This window comes from Haliotis rufescens, unplaced genomic scaffold, assembly GCF_023055435.1.
Source record: "Haliotis rufescens isolate VD_foot unplaced genomic scaffold, xgHalRufe1.0.p SCAF_10, whole genome shotgun sequence".
In the NCBI taxonomy this organism is placed as follows: domain Eukaryota; kingdom Metazoa; phylum Mollusca; class Gastropoda; order Lepetellida; family Haliotidae; genus Haliotis; species Haliotis rufescens.
Window position 1 is genome coordinate 39,652,731 of NW_025963780.1, and position 20,110 is coordinate 39,672,840.

At 42.5% G+C, this 20,110-nt stretch overlaps 1 protein-coding gene across 2 annotated transcripts; it reads left to right on the top strand.

Annotated features, from left to right (window-relative positions):
• The first annotated feature begins 404 nt into the window (after nucleotides 1-404).
• Nucleotides 405-19,834, top strand: LOC124142651 (calpain-A-like). Of its 2 annotated transcripts, XM_046511228.2 has the most exons (12): nucleotides 405-563; nucleotides 1,705-2,045; nucleotides 5,772-5,903; nucleotides 7,606-7,802; nucleotides 8,389-8,566; nucleotides 10,341-10,403; nucleotides 10,776-10,864; nucleotides 12,107-12,270; nucleotides 13,244-13,357; nucleotides 15,454-15,539; nucleotides 17,342-17,547; nucleotides 18,311-19,834. In XM_046511228.2, exons 2-12 carry the CDS (start codon nucleotides 1,737-1,739, stop codon nucleotides 18,354-18,356), a joined length of 1,584 nt encoding a protein of 527 aa, XP_046367184.2. In that variant the 5' UTR covers nucleotides 405-563; nucleotides 1,705-1,736; the 3' UTR covers nucleotides 18,357-19,834. The 2 variants fall into 2 exon arrangements, with proteins under 2 accessions (XP_046367184.2, XP_046367185.2); XM_046511229.2 differs by lacking the exon at nucleotides 405-563 and having other exon boundaries at nucleotides 1,295-2,045.
• The last annotated feature ends 276 nt before the right edge of the window (nucleotides 19,835-20,110 follow it).

Consider the following 20,110-nt stretch of genomic DNA (forward strand, 5'->3'; position numbering starts at 1 on the left):
CATTACCATTGAAACACAATGAGACAAGTTGCCTCAGGCTTACAGCTTATCAACGTTGTGATATAAGAACGTGAACACAACGTTAATGCATAATTAAGTATGAATAATAGATTAGACCATGCACCATACGACAAATATTTCATTTTCGTGGCAAAAAAATGTTGATTCATGTTTATATAAAATCTATCATATATCGATTTACGGAGGTGCATACTTGTAAAAATACATGTATAGATATACATGATATTATTTATGTGCTCTAATTCTATATTTAATCACATGAAATAAGTATATAAGCATATCAATGTCAGATTCGGCCCTACATGACGTGTACAAAACACAACGTATATACTGAGGTAAGAATAGACCTATACATATCATACATGCACTGCCTCATTGTATCGACGTGTTATTCTCAGCATGGTGCATGGTGGATAGATTCACTTTGTGTACCTCACATTGAATGGCCTCCCGGGTAACTGACAATGGCTACACTACAACCTGTTCGCTGTTCGCTTATACCAAACTGTGATATTTGAAAGGACCCGATCTCGATTCGCTTTGTAAGTTATGATATATTCTTTCAAATTCATGTAAATAGAATAATGTCAATAACATGTTTCGAGGGAGAACTGAGTTGGGAAATAACAATCACAAATGGCGGCATGTTTAAGGAGAGTATGTTTGTCGTAAGAGGCGACTAACGGGATCGGCTGGTCAGGCTCGCTTACTTGATTGATTCATGTCATCGATCCCAATGGCATGGATCGATGCTCATAATATTAATCACTGGATTGTCTGGTCTAGACTCTATTATTTACAGACCGCCGCCATGTAGCTGTGATATTGCTGAGTGCGGCGTTAAACAACAAACAAACCTGCATCTAAAATCTTTATGTGAGACATGTCATACAATATCGAGACCTGTAGCAACATGTTATGGAAATATGCAGCTTATAGACAACGTTATGCCATTATGTATTGACACCTGTTACAGTATGCTATCTCGACTGACATTGAATATCACACATCAATGGTTTAGTGCATCAACTGTCAAATGCTTATTGCGTGTGTCATCCGTTCTCCAATCTACCTACCATACATGTGATGGGCAAAGTGTGCTATTCAGATTGAAGCATTCGTATAAAAGATATCTACAGCGTGTTGTTTTTCGTGACCTCTGATCGAGGTTTTTCAACGCTAGACATGTATGGAGAGTCGCTCATGTGTGACGCCAGTTGTATTTTTTTGCCACCCACATAAACGTCTACATAAAGTTACAGTATAGGTCGTGTTTCCCTGCTTGATGGGGAATTTGCAGGCCCACGCACACACTCGTGGTAATGCATCTGTGGACTTGAATGGTTTAGGCATTAGGTGCAGGTTACTGCTGCCACCCCATAGATAAGGCATTATTTCTACCCAGCTGCGCGCATTTGTTGGTTCCGTGGGCCTGCGTTGTTGACCTAAATAGTTACCAAGGCGTACTAGGGGTAACCACCATGCTATTTCACATAGCAATCGTGTGGGATATGACAGTCAGTGAATGTTGATATACTCTATCTACAGAAAGTTATACAGACTTATCACGGGGACCAGATAAGCAAATGGTTGATCGCATCATCAGTTGAGGCAATACTCTGAATACAGATGCCACAGACAGCTCATTCTCCCACTGATGTGTATGGACTTCTTTGTTAATAGGCCAAGGCACACCATTTCAACATCTGTCAAGCATGGGATGTATATCCTCAAAACAAGACACCGGAGATGTATTTTATAACTTCGACGATGGTGTCACCATCGGTGTTAATGAAGGAAAGTATATGGACGACCCTCGTGGGTCTTCATTGAAGTATTGCTCAGTGGATTTCAGGGCGTCACAAGTGCCAACAGCATACAGGGCGCCACGCCCCCGTGTTGGCACATGTGGTGGATGTGGTGGGTGTGCAGGTTGTTCTGAATGTTGCCGGATGTGGACAGATAAGGACTTTCCTTATCCGTCGAACCATGAAGTCTACTACCTGGACTGGAAGAGACCACACGTACGTTCAACTACTTACCTCTTACATATAATAGCTGTGCAATACATTGTTGCTCAGTCAGCTCTTTGATATCAGGGGGCACGGGTCGCCCAGTCGTCTAAGGCGCCGCGATTCGCTGTGCAGAGTTGCGTCCTTTGGGCACGCCAGAAACCTATGATTGTGGGTTCGAATCCCGGTTCGCTCCGATTATGTTTCTAGGTTTGTCAGCACCATACCCGTGCTCGTGGGTTTCACCGAAGTGGTAAACGTCTGCGACCTGCATCACTTCGGGATTTCCTCCACCTTAAGCTGACACGCCGCGATATAACTGGAATACTGTTAAAAGTGGGGTTAAGCCCAACTCACTCACTCACTCTTTGATATCACACCTATCACTCTGTTTTCACTGAGGCTTTATTGGCTTCCCTGTCCTGCTACTCGTCCTAGGGGGCGGTGGGGGTAGTCTAGTGATTAAAGCGTTCGCTCGTCACGCCGAAGACCCGGGATCTTCTGCGCCGTGATATTACTGGAATAGTGCTAAAAGTGGCGTAAAACCACAGTCACTCACTCCTCGTCATAGTGTTATCGTTGTACATTAATCCTACCATATGTAGACATATCAGCATGTATAATACACGCATAAATAAAAACATAAGCTCGGGGATGTTCACTCAGTGTTCACCTGATGAAATGACAAGGAGTAGCCCTAAAACGTCGTTTCAACACTAAAGATGTCGTTATCCATAAAACATAGCGTTCATGTTTCAATAAAACACCAAAGACGGCTAGGTGGTCCAGTGGCATAAGCGTTACAGTTCAAGCCTAAAATCCAGAGGTAGTAGTTGTGAATCTAACTCTCCATGTCTTCATGGTTTTACTGCAGGAATTTTACTAAAACGCCCACAAAGCACTACTCACTCATTCAAAGACAACGAAAATAGTAAAAGTCCCAGGCATATAACTTGCCAATCATCTTACCCCCATAAAACACCAGAGAGGATTCAGGATAAGAATACAGACTGCAATTATCATATAACTTGCCAATTATCACCCGTGAGAAATCAGTACTAGTGAGGATACCGGATAGGAATATAGGCCCCCAGCATAAAACAATTGCTTATCATCTTACCTCCAGCTGGGATTCCAGATAGGAATATAGGCCCCCAGCATAAAACAATTGCTTATCATCTTACCTCCAGCGGGGATTCCAGATAGGAATATAGGCCCCCAGCATAAAACAATTGCTTATCATCTTACCTCCAGCGGGGATACCAGATAGGAATATAGGCCCCCAGCATAAAACAACTGCTTATCATCTTACCTCCAGCGGGGATTCCAGATAAGAATATAGGCCCCCAGCATAAAACAATTGCTTATCATCTTACCTCCAGCTGGGATTCCAGATAAGAATATACGTAGGTAATTTATTTCATGTCTCACCTCAAACAAATAAAAAAGTATATACAGGTCACGTGATAAAATACATGTGATGAGCCATCCCGTATGGGATTATGAGAGACTATAGAACGAAATTATACACAGACATAAAATATGGAATAAATATATATATGTTAGTAAAAAGGATAAACAGCATAAACTATTTATAAAAGTTTAAGATGTATAAAAAAGTAATTTTCTAACATCTAAGACATCCATGCAGGTTTTGGCAGTAACTTAAAAAATATATGGGCATGACATAATAAAACCTAACTGATCAACATCAGACATATCATAAAGATTGGCATTTAACCTTGAACATAAAACTAACGGCCGTAAGTTTATGAAGAAACTGGATACAGTTGGTAGTTTTCATAACATCAGTGGCGATGTTATCACAACCAGGAGACTTATTTCTGCTAGCTGATCCTACCGCCCCAAACACTTCCTCGCATGTAAAGGTTTTATTGATCTCGAGGCTGTCTGCATCATGAGAAGGTCCCTCTTCTTCACCTGGGCTGACTTCCTCCTCGGAGTATTTGAAGTCTCACCATTCAGTAGAACACTGTACTTGTCTCTCCAGGTGTTCAGCACAGTCTCTTTGTCAGCAGATAGACTGCCGTCCTCTAGTCTCACCTCCATTGGTACACACTGAATTCTGTTGTATCCCACCCCTATCTTTCCAATCTTCTTCCAAAAATCGTTCTTGTTTTCTTCCATAGGTTTTCCAGCTCAAACAGGCATTCTGTGTTATAGTTACGTTTACATTTTCTTGTCTCCTTGTCGAATATCTTCCTTTTATGAGTGAATATCTCACGAAGACAGCGTTTTCTAACTGTTTTACACTTATACCATTCACGTTCTGCCTTACACATGTCAGTCCACAGTTCGTTAAGTGTTTTATTCCACCATGGTTTCTTCCTCAACCGCCTCCTCTTGTTTGGTCCCCATGTAAAGGTGAGTTTTCTGTTAGGTAGAGTTCGGTCCATCTCCTCTCTCACTGTACAAGTAAAAATATTGTAGGCCGCATCAATATCAGATTGATGACAGCTAGAAGCTTCCAGATTATTGATGGCTTCATGAAGTATATGTTCACAGTTAGTTGAACTCATAAAAGTGTCAGGCACAGTTGATACATCATATTTAGTCATACACAGAGAATTGGTCACGCATTCTTGAACATGATCACTTATAGACACAGAAGGTAGTTTCACACTCCATGATAGAAACGAATGGTCCCTTTTGGTTATGGCTTGACCACTGACACATCCTACACACCCCGCTGCATCCACCAGCTCAGATACACGTGTCACCTTGAAATCTGATATACTATTCACATTCTCATATGGATATATACAATAATCGACAACAGATGCCCCCTTGCATGAAACACAAGTAAAATCATTCTTTACATTATTTCTACCATTTGAAATACAAAACTTGGCACTGATAAGGAAATATATAAAAAGCTGTCCATAACTATTTCTAATATAGGTCCGCAGCATAAGACAATTGCGAATCATCTTACCTCCAGCGGGGATTCCAGATAAGAATATAGGTCCCCAGCATAAAACAATTGCCAATCATCTTTCCACCAGCGGGGATTCCAGATAAGAATATAGGCGCCAATCATACTAGAATTTGTCAATCAACTAACCCCGTTAGCCACCAGTGGGCATACAGGATAAGAGTTTCTCACACACCTGTGGATGAGAAACCTTTTTGAGATAACTTGTATCAAACATATTCACAACGTTATTTACCCTGTGTTTAGACATCTAAATATTGGATATTTACTCGAAGAATTGAACTTCAAAAATAACATATTAGTGATCATGGGAATCTGTTTTTCATCTAATCACAAATGATAAGTTTGATAACTAATGATAGCTTTCGCTCGTTAGGTACGTTTTGAAACAACTTGTTGAAAGATAAATGGTTTCTGAAAGACACTCGTGTAGTAATCTCTAGATGTCCTCAGCATCATTGAACTTGCCAATCCCCGTAAGACACCAGTGGGGATTCCAGGAAAGAGCAAAGGTCCCAAGCATCCTGTGTTTGTCGTAAGAAACGACTAAACGGGTGGGTGGTCGTCAGATTCGGTGACTTGGTTGATTGGGTGTTATCTCTTCCGGACTTCGTGGATCGTTGGTCATAATATCAGTCGCTGATTTGTCTGGTCCAGACTCGATTGTTTATACTCTGCTGTCATATGGTGTTGATCGTGCTAAGTGCGGCGTTATGAATAAACAAAAAATAATCTTATGGTCTTAATACATTCATATATGTTTGTTTTTCTTCTTCTTTCAGATTATCGTTGCTAACCCTGTGCTGTTTGCTGAAGGTCCTGACAAATCCGACATCAACCAAGGGAATTTTGGAACATGCTGGTTCTTGTCCATGCTGTCGAATATTGCAGAAGATAGAGATCTTCTTAAGAAGGTATGTACATGTGTTCAATAGCACGAATGCACAAGCAAACAATCATGCTGCTATGTGGTTCTAGCCCTTCATATTACTCAAATGCATAAGACACTCCAGAGTATGGATAAACAAATATTAGTCATGAAGCAACACACACACACACACACACACACACACACACACACACACACACACACACACACACACACACACACACACACACACACACACACACACACGCACACACACATTTAACCAGACATTTCACTAAACGTGTAATGAATGTCTTCCCTGAATATGGAAGTTTGAATTAGTTTAAATAAGGTCTCAGAAGGCCTAAAAGGGTTGCATTTTGAGTCCTGTATACACCAGTACACCATAAATCAGACGGAAAATAGAATAAAATAATCAGTTACCTTTACCTTTGTCAACAGGTTACAGGAAATGTGTATAATCAAGGAATATGTGTATTCCCTGAAATTTTCAGGGAATATATTTAATGTCTGATTCACTCAGGGAATAAACATAATCCCTATTTCTTGTCAGGTATTGTACATATTCCCTGATTTAACATCATGTTTGTTAGATATACTCTCTGAAATTACTTTTGAGGCTCTCATATGGTCAAACTTGAGTATATATTTGCGCTCATGTATGTTTTTTGACTGTCATTGGAGTGTTTTGACCTTTCTATGCTACCTGCATGCTGATTTCTAATTATGAAAAAGTACAATGGTGCAGAACAGGTTTATCCTTCCCTGGATAAAGTATCGTCGTTCTGTCCTATCCGTATCTGCTTTGCTTAAATGATGTTGAACTTCTCGCTACTGTGAAATAATTTTTATTGTGTTGTGGCCAAATGCAGCTCACGTCCCGGAAACAGTCATTCCCCACAAACATAGAATGGCCTCGAGCATAGTAGCCCACACTGACAAGTCCCCACACAGTCATTCCTGACAAACATGGTAAGACCTCGAGCATAGTAGCCCACACTGACAAGTCCCCACACAGTCATTCCTGACAAACATGGTAAGACCTCGAGCATAGTAGCCCACACTGGCAAGTCCCCATACAGTCATTCCAGAAAAAAAACATGGAATATCCTCGAGCATACTAGCTCACGCTGACACGTCCCCACACAATCATTCCTCACAAATTCAGGGAACGACATCGGGCATAATAGCTCACGCTGACAAGTCCCATACAGCCATTCCAAAAAACACGGAATGACCTCGATCATAGTAGCCCACACTGACAAGTCCCATACAGTCATTCCAAAAAACATGGAAGGACCTCGAGCATAGTAGCTCACACTGACACGTCCCCACGCAGTCATTCCCCACACATTCACGGAATGACCTCGAGCATAGTAGATCACGCTGAGAAGTCCTCATACAGTCATTCAAAAAACATGGAATGACCTCGAGCATAATAGCCCACACTGTCCCCTATGGGCATGAGCGAAATACACTATCAACAGGAAACATTGAATTTCATAATCATTTTGAAATGCTGTCATCGCTATCAACACTGTCACTATCCAATTCCAGCATCGGTATCCGTCAAAGACGTCGCTCGTAAGTTCTGCATTTATCATAAAGAGTAAACACTTTTCGATTGATGAAATATTCATGAATTGCCAAAGCGCACACACAAACTCCCTCAAGCCTTGTTCAGAACAGTTGCTTTCCAACCTGATTAGTGCCAGGTTGTTGACTAGGTGATCAGCGAGAGGTCCTACACTCCTATGACTGATGGTATCTTCCACTGTCGGCTGTGGAGACTGGGGATATGGGAGGACGTCTACATCGACGACTTCCTGCCAGTCCATGACGGTTCCAGGTTCCTGATGAGTGCTGGCTCTGGTTCCGGCAACAGTGAGATGTGGGTCTCACTGATGGAGAAGGCGCTAGCCAAGTAAGTTATTCAAATGGATAACAAAACATGGATAAATCCGTTAGGAATGATCGAGAATGTATATACGGACTCAGATCCTATATTTCATGTGCAAAAATAGGGGAACAACTAAACGGAGTATAGATATGTATGCTTTCATGCCCGAAGTCACATGTCTAGGTTCTCTTTAGACTTGTAAAACCCAATCCTCTTAAAAATAAATGCAGTAAACCGAATAAAAGGTATCATTATTCTTAATTATGCTTACTCGATTCACATTAAGGACAGTTTATGTTTTATATAACTATGCACATTAATAATTCATTGACATCAAACATTATTTACCCACACCATCTATTCAAAGTATCCTCGTTATTAGAGACAGTCAGAGAATATATTTAAATTTTGCAGGAATATGAGTTCTAAACTTGCCAGACAGATGGATCTTTTGTAAGACGTAAAACATGAAATGGCATTCAGACATTGTATCCATGTGAGGAATCGATCTCGGTGTCTTCGGCGTGATGAGGCTACCCCATCGCCGATGTATTGTATCTGTGGGAATATTGTGTGAAAAAATAATCCAAATATACTTACTTACGACCAGATTCCACGGGTCCTACAGTGTGCTTGAAGGGGGGTGGCCGAGTGACGCTTATCTGGCGCTGACTGGGGGTGTGCCCGAGACCATCCGACTCGGGAACACTTCGTATAACCCTGAGCTACTTTACCGTAGAGTCCGAACGGCCGTGGATACGGGAGCCCTTGTGACATGCGCTATATTTGTAAGTATTCGCTATGTATACTACACTTCGACCTCATTTACTTGAATCCTTCTATTCGATATGTGGCCCCAAATTAATTTTTATAGCGCAGCAGAATTCTTGTCATCCGTGGCAGGTATTGCCGCCCAAAAGCGCTATCACATTGCGAAAATGGAAATTCAAGAAATAGAAATATTCTAAATTGTGAAATGGTAGGCAAAAGAAGCTACCCAACACTTTCTCAGGGAAAGTATACCACGGTGAAAATGGAATTTAGACAATAAAGAGAAGTAAACATACTACGTGATTGGTTTATATATATAAATAATAAGAAAGCAGAGCAATCATGTATATAAACTCAACAGAAACATCCTATGATTTCCATCAGAGCTGCATGGGCGAGCCATAGGACTCCAGACTAGGGTATGACAGGCCATGTGACAGCACCATTTCAAATCCGATGCAGCGTAATAGTCAGCAGATAGACATGATAGTAAAGACACGATAGTAAAGACATGATAAAAGGCATCTTGGAACACTTCTTCTTCAGAATCAGTTCCTAAGTGGGACGCCACAACTTCCATACCTTAGCTTCTAGAGTTGACAAACAGTGTCCAGGAGATTGCGAGTCTTGGAATCCATGTTACAAGGTATAATAGAGACTGACTTTGACATTGCCGACTGCGATTGGAGAGAGGAGACGTGTCTATGGACGTGAAGGAAGTTTAGCCGGTCGGTGATGGTGACTGTCATGAGGCAATTAACGGGCTCAATGCATCGCAGAGTGTGTACGTTTGTGAAGGCAAAGAGAGCGGCACATGTTACTAAGGACACTGGTGCATCTGTAACCAACTCGAGATTTGTTTGCTCGTTCGGAGAGGGAGCCGTCGGGTAGCCTAGTGGTAAAAGTTTTCGCTCGTCACGCCTAAGACCCGGGTTCGATTCCTGACATGGGTACAATGTGTGAAGCCCATTTCTGGTGTCCCCCGCCGTGATATTGCTGGTATAAACTCACTCACTCGTTCGGAGAGTGTGGTTTATGCTTGACGTTTTGATGATTCGGTAAATACATGTTTATTTCACATCATTTTCACAACTTTATAAGTATTGTATCTTTCTTTTGTTTCTGTGGACATCAACCCCAGGAAGAGACAATGAGGTTTCGATGTATTGGTGTCCAGTGATTCTTTTGTAAACTGTTTATTTATAAGGTTAGACCGATAGAAATATGCCTTTAATAATTGATTGTGAAGGAGAACAGTTTCCAGATGCCGTTTATGATGCCTTTAATCTCATGTCCGCCCTGTCTTCCTTCACGCTGCAGCAGGTTTGAGATGGTGCTTAACGTATTTGTCTCGTGCATGTCAATCCAGAGCATTCTTATGACTTGCCCATGCATGTCTTGCATGTTTCTTTTGATAAAGTACATATTTTTACTACTATCAAATATTTGCAAATATTCCCCCTGTCATATGCACTTTTGTGGAAACACTATAAGCCGAGTGAGTGAGGTGTTTTAACGACCCCTTGAATACGAGCATATCAGTTGTATCACAGCGTGTCATCTTAACATGATGCAGGTTTTAGACATGTGCCACTTTGGTTAAACCCATGAAGATGGGTTGGTGCTTTCATACCAATAATTATAAGAAGGGTCATTCAGTTATGTGAACACACGATGTATGATTCTGGCACTCGTGAACGGAAAAACTATGCACCGCATTTATAGTGGTATTAATGAAGCAATATTGTTTAATTACGCGTGTGTCTCTGACGTTTTATCGACTTTTTTCAGAACAAAGTTGCCCCCAAGGGTTTGGTCGGGCAGCACGCCTACTCGCTGAACGGAGCTGATGTGGTACAGTCAAAGCATATTTTATTCAAATAATGAGGTCTTCAGCGAAACATGTCGTAAGAGGCGACTATGCTTGTTGGGTCGGGTGGTCAGGCTCGCTGACTTGGCTGATCCATGTCATCGCATCCCAATTGCGTGGATCGATGCTCATAACTTCAATCACTGGATTGTCTGGTCCTGACCTCATTGCTTTATGATAGAAACTGGTACAGGAAAATTTAAAGAGCATGCTTTCTAGTTAATATTTGTCCCATATGATTCCTGTTAAACGTTGAGAATATTATCGTAAACAAAAATAAAAGCGCACACAATGAAAGGATGAGTGCAATGGGTATGGCTATGTGAACTCAACCAGTTCGGTACAACGAATTGCAGGTGACGACATTTGACAATGCAAGAGTTCCTCTGCTGCGATTACGAAATCCACATGGTCAAAACGAGTGGACGGGACGATGGAGTGACACGTGAGTAGGGATACTGTTTTAGTGACAGATGAGTGAACGGGTCGAATGGGCGACAGATGCTGGAATGGGCCGACAGGTGAGGGTGGTCGACAGAGTGACAGGTGAGGATGGTCCGACGGAGTGACAGGTGAGGGTGGGCCGACAGAGTGATAGGTGAGGGTGGTCCGACGGAGTGACAGGTAAGGGTGGGCCGACAGAGTGACATGTGAGGATGGGCCGGCGGAGTGACAGGTAAGTGTGGGCCAACAGAGTGACAGGTGAGGGTTGGCCGACAGATTGACAGGTGAGGGTGGTTCGACGGAGTGACAGGTCTGTGTGGGCCGACGGAGTGACAGGTGAGAGTGGGCCGACGGAGTGACAGGTGAGGGTGGGCCGGCGGAGTGACAGGTAAGTGTGGGCCGACAGAGTGACGGGTGAGAGTGGGCCGACAGAGTGACATGTGGGGGTGGGCCGACGGAGTGACAAATGAGGGTGATCCGACAGAGTGACATGTGACGGTGGGCCGACGGAGTGACAGGTAAGTGTGGGCCGACGGAGTGACGGGTGAGAGTGGGCCGACAGAGTGACATGTGACGGTGGGCCGACGGAGTGACAGGTAAGTGTGGGCCGACGGAGTGACGGGTGAGAGTGGGCCGACAGAGTGACATGTGACGGTGGGCCGACGGAGTGACAGGTAAGTGTGGGCCGACGGAGTGACGGGTGAGAGTGGGCCGGCAGAGTGACATGTGACGGTGGGCCGACGGAGTGACAGGTAAGTGTGGGCCGACGGAGTGACGGGTGAGAGTGGGCCGACGGAGTGACGGGTGAGGGTGGGCCGACGGAGTGACAGATGCTGCAGTGACAGAAGCTGGAGTGACAGGTGAGAGTGGGCCGACGGAGTAACGGGTGAGGGTTGGCCGACGGAGTGACAGATGCTGCAGTGACAGATGCTGGAGTGACAGGTGAGTGTGGGCCGATGAAGCGACATATTATGGATTGACAGTTGAGGGTGATATGTTACAAACTAAAGGGAAGTTGAATAAATAAAAAAACAGAATATTAATTAACGTCTTTGTTTATGAGATTTAACACTTCTGGAGAATAATAGGATGACTGGAGGTTTATATATTCACCTGATGAACCATATCCTTGGGGCTTATCACTGTGTCGTGGATATCATTAACAATATGTTTTACTTCAGGATTCACATTAATCTTGTGTTGTCGGTACATATATCTGGACATGAATGTCACAATTCTACAGGAGTGGCGAGTGGAGGGGCGTGCGGGAAGGCAGAGATCTCCTGCAAAGAAAAAATGACGGAGAATTCTGGATGAGCCTAGCAGATTTCACAAAGTATTTCCAACAGATTACAATCTGCTCTCTCACTCCGGACTTCGACATTGATGGGAGATCGGATCATCTCAGTAAGTGACATCCTACATGTGTCTCCACGTGTACAACAGTTTGAGGTTCTCGTCCAACGGTATGAGGTAAAATGGGGTTTAACATCGCGTTCAAGATTGTTGCATTCATACAGCGACGTGCACGCACGCACGTGTGTGTGTGTGTGTGTGTGTGTGTGCGTGTACATGTGTGTGTGTGCATGCGTGCGTGCGTGCGTGCGTGCGTGCGTGCGTGTGTGTGTGTGTGTGTGGACAAATGCCTATTTTATATTGTAAGCTCACTGAGATACCATGCCGTAGGTTAACATGAATATCCCACTTAGACAAAGTATACTGACTCCGAGCCGACCAGTCCATTTTAACCCCTTAACGCCCAGGGCAAGGCAGGATAGCAACAAGTATATTGTTTAACGTATTATTGGTATGACGCGGCCGGGGATCAAACCCACGACCTTCCGCTCTCCGGCAAGACGCTCTGGACACTATACAATGGAGGCGGTCTCGCGGCATATGTAACTCATAGCGTGATGTATAATTACCACGTCTCGAACTGTTATAGTGAGTGCGTGAGTTTACAATCTATAGTCACATCGGCAGTATTTCAGACATATCGATAAGGTGACTACAGCATGAACAGCTGGGCAATAGAACGTAAACACCCACGTTTGATGGTGGCTAAAAATGAAACAAACAAGAAATTATTCGGTGGTTTTGTATTTGATGCTGGTATAATAGTTGAGAATTACCAGTCTCTATTCACAGATCCCATTGGGAGTAAAAGTCACAATACTACCGAAAATAATATGTTTATATGTACCAGTACATACTGCTTTCCGATTCATGACTTTGACCTGAAGCACCAAACCAACATTGTATATCTGTTGAATTTTAATTTATAAAACCACATGCAAAGTGACGAGCATGCAAAGTGACGAACTTCAGTCTGTCTGTTTATCTTAAACATTAAGTTTTCCAATTTACCAACACTTGACAGACTACGTGTTGCGGATATTTGGAGAGTGGAGAGCAGATACATCGACAGGACAAGGACGAACACTAAAGGACAGGTTGAGAAACCCCAGGTTTTCGTTTGCCATCCCCAAAGAAGGTAGGTACTGGTAGATAAGAAACTATATCCAACTAAGTCACACATACCTTTGGTCCTAAGTAACCCTTTATGGTCGAAAGAGGCGTTTTACAGGGAGTCACGCTAGGACATGTACATGTGTATCTTAAATACTCATGATGTCAATCACTGGATTAGACACGATTTGTTACAAGCCGCCGTCGTATAGCTGAAATATCGTTGATTGTGACGTTAAACAACAAGCAAATACTTCATGACTGCATATTATTCTTCCTCAAGTTTATCCTGTGTGTATTACGATCAACATTTCTTCAAGAAATGTGCTTTCACATATTGAGATGTTGGACACCTGGTCCAGCTTATAAGTGTGCTTCCACAGGGTGCGTTTGGGATTCACCGCCGTATTTTGTGTTGGATTGTATTGCAACTAATGTCGCTCTTTGGAGAAAAGACATTGGTGTATCTTACATTTAATCCATCACATATATAGTAAACGTTTATATCTAGAATAAGAAAAGCTTATGTTTATTTTTTATTATGTGATCGTGACGTCATGTGGACGATGTACTCGGAATACAGGTTTGAAGTGATGTGTGATCAAATGTGTTGAAATAACAAAACATGCGATATGTGTGTATCGTGATTCTCAGTGCTGATTGATCAGTTGAAGCAATACGTTGGATTACTGCGCGTGCTGACCATTGGTTGAGTTGAGGTTTAATTGGTTCTAACGGCGCGTTTAAAATCTTTCCACTGAAACACAAAAATGTGTGTATATGTGTGTGCGCTTGCCTGCTGTAATGACGGCCTTGCAACTTAGATTAGACTGATGCCGATTTATAGTCCATGAGATTCCATGCCGCACTTTAACATGAATACCCCACCTAGACACAGTATTCTGACTCCGAGCCGAGCAGTCCTTGTTTTAGCCCCTAAATGACAAGCGCCAGACAGGGTAACAACAAGTACCATCTTTTAACGTATTTTGGTATGACCACGGAGCCGGTGGTAGACTCTCGTCATGGAGTTCCGACAGATACAAGACCATTGTGACCATTAGGTGAGGTGAGTTGAAAAGGGGGGTTAACGTTACGTTCACTCAGACAGTATTCTGACTCCGAGCCGAGCAGTCCTTGTTTTAGCCCCTAAATGCCGAGCGCCAGACAGGGTAACAACAAGTACCATCTTTTAACGTATTTTGGTATGACCACGGAGCCGGTGGTAGACTCACGTCATGGAATTCCGACAGATACATGACTATTGTGACCATTAGGTGAGGTGAGTTGAAAAGGGGGTTTAACGTTACGTTCACTCAGACAGTATTCTGACTCCGAGCCGAGCAGACATTGTGTGAGCCCCTTAATGCATCACGCCAGGCAGAACAACAACTACAATCTTTTAACCTCGACCTTCCGCTCCCTGAGCAGACGCTCTATCCACTATACCAGTTACCCATTTGCTTCGAGAATATCGGTAAATACTGAGTTAGTGGAGGTAGCGAATTTTCGATGTTGTACTGAATCAATGCATCGCCAGAGATTTGAAATATATGTTATTTTGCAGCCACAGACAGAATATGATTTTGAATGTCATTATTTCATGAAGTGGATACACAATAACTCGACGTTTTGGGGTCACTAACACAATTCGTGTTATCTGGAATTTTATACAATCCTGACATCGACTTTAGACCATTTTCTTAAAGGACAAAACAGATACATCGACTTCGATATATGGATTCAAGAAACTCGGGCTAAAGAGGTTCACTGTAGTTTTATGTATTCTTTGTATTCTATGTTTGGGGGGGGCACGGGTGGCCAAGTCGTCTAAGGCGCCGCGATTCGCTGTGCAGAGTTGCGTCATTTGAACATGCCAGAAACCTATGATTGTGGGTTCGAATCCCGGTTCGCCCCGATTATGTTTCTAGGTTTGTCAGCACCATACCCGTGCTCGTGGGTTTCACCGAAGTGGTAAACGTCTGAGACCTGCATCACTTCGGGCTTTCCTTCCACATTAAGCTGACACGCCGCGATATAACTGGAATAATGTTAAAAGCGGCGTTAAACCCAACTCACTCACTCACTCTATGTATGGCCTATACTGATTTTGTTTTCCAGGAGAGGAGGTGCCGGTTGTGGTGCACCTCATACAGGGAGCAGGTCAACATGAAGCTTACTATGACATACGCTGTGATTTATTCAAGGTGTGTTTTCATATCTACACATCCGTGATAAGACCATTTAATTCACATATTATACTTCTGGCAAAATCTAAATTCGTATCACATACATCCTGTATCATACATTGTGATACTGGGTCGCACACACGAAGAGTAGCCTACAAACCAGCTTCACCTTCTGACCACACATTATTGAAAGACGTTGGTGGACAACACAATCAGTGTATGTAGGGGTTAAGCAGAGACGCAGTGTCAGGGTCGATGATGGCCCAGTAGCCTCCCACGCCTTTATTCTACGAGGAGAGCGTCATCACCAATGCGCGCCATGTCGTTGGTTTGGATACCAAATGTGATCCTTTGTTCGTAGCTCCACATTCCATGGTATCCTCCATTTATTACTTTAGAACATAAATATATTCTTCAAAATTCGTATCATATAATTACAGCTCCTGTATACCTGTCTTTGGGGGTCTATTGAATTTTCTGTCCCTTTTGACACTAATGTGACTGACATGATTGAGCAATAACATGGCAAATATGCGGACCTCGATATGTCACGCTTGCATCCCAAGTACCAACTTGTCCGAATCCCTATTGTTCTCAGTGCCTTAGGTTTGGCACCTTCTAATCTGTTGACTGACATTGGGAGAGTACCCGGGTTTGCTACCAGGAATACAGCCCTTCTGACAATTTGAGTAATGCAGAAGGCTGCAGTGTTGGGGGGTCTTCACATTCTCCGAAAAGTTCTCAGTGGGTACGACCCATTCGCTGTCTGGGCTGCGTGTAGAGGGGACAAGGGCCCTGAGCCTAACAAGCCTGACTGCGCCAGTATCACACAAACCCTCTTTACCGCATTTGTTATTTTAATCTGTAGTTAGTAATAATAATGTGTGTACTTGCGCTCAACTCCTTACACGAGGTGTATGCGGAAAGCGCTATCATTATTACCCCGGTCAATGGATCAGTGTGCACATGTGTTTATTTGTCATTCTCAGCTCCCTGGGAGGTATACAGTATCATATTACAGTTTTTCTTAAAACTAGTTCTGGAACATTAAAACAGACTATAAGACAAAGATACAAAATAACAATACGGCAAAAGATCGCCAGCAACGAAAGTTAGGCCCCCACACCAGTGGCCATGGGAACTAACTCAACATCCAAGCTTGACTTCACCACTGCAGCAATTACCTCAGTCTTGACAGTTTAATTAAAGCTGTTTGATTAAATGTTGTCTTAACTGAGCCCTAGATACTCCTTGTTCTTTCAGTGTTTTTCACTGCACTTCAGTACTTCTTGTGTGGTGAATTATCAGTCAAGCTTATGCAACTTAATGTAACCAAATAAAACATTACATGACATAAAGCCGATTTCAGATTTGCAATTTGTTTTTTTAATATATACTCGTAAATAATTAACATGTATATGCATACTGACCCAGTACCGCACATTTTATTACTGCAACCAGTATCTAATTGGCAAAAGAGTCATATTCGATTTAAGTAGTAATTGCTAATGCAGTCGACAAATTCATTTGATACAATTGGTAATGAAAATTCAATCATTAATATTTCTGTTTCATTTTGCTATTCAACTGAATAAATGTTCAATATTACTATTTCAATGGATATGGCGAACAAAAGCAACATTTGCATCCCATATTTATACTAGTACGCATCAAGGTCTTTTTCACTCGTAATATCCGTTTACAAGATGAACCTTTTCTTCCCCGGGATGTTTCACCTACATGTACACCATTGAATATAAAACGATTTACAAAAATCACCCAATGTCGATCTGAAGCGTTAAGATTTATAATTATTTTAGGTGATGAGTGACGATGACAGAAGCGTAGCCGTTACCAAGGTGCAAGACATGGAAGCGAAGGAACACTACTTCCGGTGGCGACAGTGTACCTTCCGCTACCGGTTGAGGCCAGGGAATTATTTTGTGGTCCCGTCCACATCTCAATCTGCTACAAGCGAGGAGTTTCTTTTGCGAGTCTTCTCTCCGTGTCCGTTGTATGACTGCAGGTAAGAATTCGTCTTGTGGTTATTCTTTTGATGTGAACGTTGCAGATAATTTACAGCTTCAGCTGACGTAGTATGCTTCAAGTCGTACTGGGGGCCGTGAGGCAGCCTAGGAGATACAGCGTTTGATTTTCTACAGGTGCATTATGAATGTCTAAATGCTGTTCCTCTTGACCCCTGCCGTTCTATGTTCGGAATGTTACTATTATCCTTATTGCTTTGGGGTCTCGGGGGTACCTCCCTAAATCATACCAATGAGGGTAAAGTGAAGTAAATCTCCCCGATTATGGATCATTTGGCCATCTGTACTATAAGGGTAACGCTATTTTTCAGGGCATTATCATCTGCAGAAGCCGGAGGTCTTCCATTAAAATGAAAAGACCGAGGGCTTCTGAAAATGACAATGCCCTGAAAAATAGCGTTACCGTTATTATTGCTAAACTGGATGGAATTTGTTATAAAAAAAAAAGAAACAACAACAATGTTTTGAAACATTTACTGCGATCGACACCAATGTCACTGATGGAAACGTCATAGAACAAACCAGAACGTCACTATTGAAAGTGACGTCACCTATCCCTATCCTATGACGTCACCTAACAACTGGCGTGATAATGGCCCGTCGACAAGCAATATGAGTGCATTATCAAGTTACAGTGACCCGCTCATTTTACCATGCGGGCGGTTTGATGATAATTATATCCATTTTAGCTATAATATCCAACAGGAAGTGCATTTACGTGTTATTCCTTTTCTTTTAAAACAGGAGCATACCAAGAGATAAACTGATTTTACCCTATCACAGACGATGATGCGGTGTTATTATTAGGCACAACATCCACAACATCGCTATGGTATCATCAGCTACATCAACGATATCGATACCTCCGCTGCAATATCAGCGGCATGGCCTTCGTCTTCTTCCACATCATTAGATGCACATATTCGACAACGTCAATGACATCTCCACCACATTGTCAGTGACATCTGTTCAGCAGCATTTGTGACATTTCCACTGCATTACCAGCGACATCTGTGCATTGCCATCAGCGAGATCATCAGTCACATATTTGAGACATCATCAGCGACATCTCTGTGAATGCAACTGCCACATCATCAACATCAGTAACATCACTGCCACATCATCAGCTGCATCTAATCAACATCATCGGTGAGTTCTCCGCTGCGTTACCAGAGACATCATCAGTCACATATATGAGATTCATCAGCGACATCGGCCACATCACCAGCAGAACGGCAATGGAAACTGTATTTAATATAAACCGTCAATTTCATCACCGACGCAAAAAAGCCCAACCTGCATATGTTGCCTTGAATGTTTTACACTACGTTTTTAGAAGGTACGAAACCCGTAGCTACACCTGCACACATTGCCAGAATGAAGCCCAATGCAACCCAAGTTACAGCACAGAACAAACAGGATAAAGACACTTCAGTCACTTTGTCCCTGCGGGCATGCCTGTGTCTTGTACGAGTTGATTGTATCCAAACAACGTATAATATATTTCAGAGTGAACGTTTTCTGAAATTGAATACAGTGATATTTGCATTGCAGTGAAAATAACACTTGATATGTATTTCACTGTAGTGAATATAACTTTTTGACGGAACTTACATGTCTTACATGAGTTACCTCCAACAAATTATCTCCCCTTTATCGGTAGTGTCCGGCCCGTACACAAACTGTTGACTTCCCATTTAACTTAGTTCCACACATTATGACCGATGGTCGTTGGCTGGTTGATTGGCTTTTTGTTAAACGCCGCACTCAGCAATATTCCAGCTATATGACGGCGGTCTTTAAATAATCGAGTATGGACCAGACAATCCAGTGATTGATATCATGAGCATCGATCCACGAAATAGGGACCGATGACATGCTTCATCCACGTCAGCGAGTCTGACCACCCGATCCCGTTAGTCGCCTTTTACGACAAGCATAATCGCATTTTACGGCAAGCATAGGTAGCTGAAGACTTATTCCACCCCGGATTTTAACGGGTAGACAGATGGTCAACTATAGAGTTAATATCGCTTTTTGTCGTTTGTTATTCTCTTGAAAATATTTCGTAATGAACTGTTAATTTATCATGTAACTCGCAAGCCGAGACTGTTCTTTCGCAGAGCGCCATCTCTGTCACATGACCAGCGTTTATGCTTCCTACAACGGTCACGTAGAGCTCAAGAATACTTGATTTTGATTTTGCATATAATCATATTCAAATGTATGATAAAGCATTTTATTGACATTAAATACTTTTGTTACTTGCCCATGAGTACGAATTTATGTTTCAAGGCTTTACATTTGTAATGACATAATTAAATTTCGCGGTCGACAACTTCACAAAAATGTTTAACAATTAGGGTATTCAATGTGTGAAATATCTTGTTTCTCGTGACGTGGGATGAGTGCAAGTCTGCGAGAAGCTTATATACATTTAAGATTCAAGCGATATTATTATTATTCTGGATAATAAAATACTAACATAGTTTGTACTTTCGACACGTAGTTTACTCTCCCATTCGACACCTTCACCATCGCTTT

Coding starts and splice junctions, on each gene's coding strand:
- LOC124142651 (XM_046511228.2), top strand. CDS start 1,737: ATGGGATGTATATCCTCAAAACAAGACACCGGAGATGTATTTTATAAC. Junction 12,271..13,243: donor TGGGAGATCGGATCATCTCA/GTAAGTGACATC, acceptor AACACTTGACAG/ACTACGTGTTGCGGATATTT. Junction 13,358..15,453: donor GTTTGCCATCCCCAAAGAAG/GTAGGTACTGGT, acceptor TTTGTTTTCCAG/GAGAGGAGGTGCCGGTTGTG.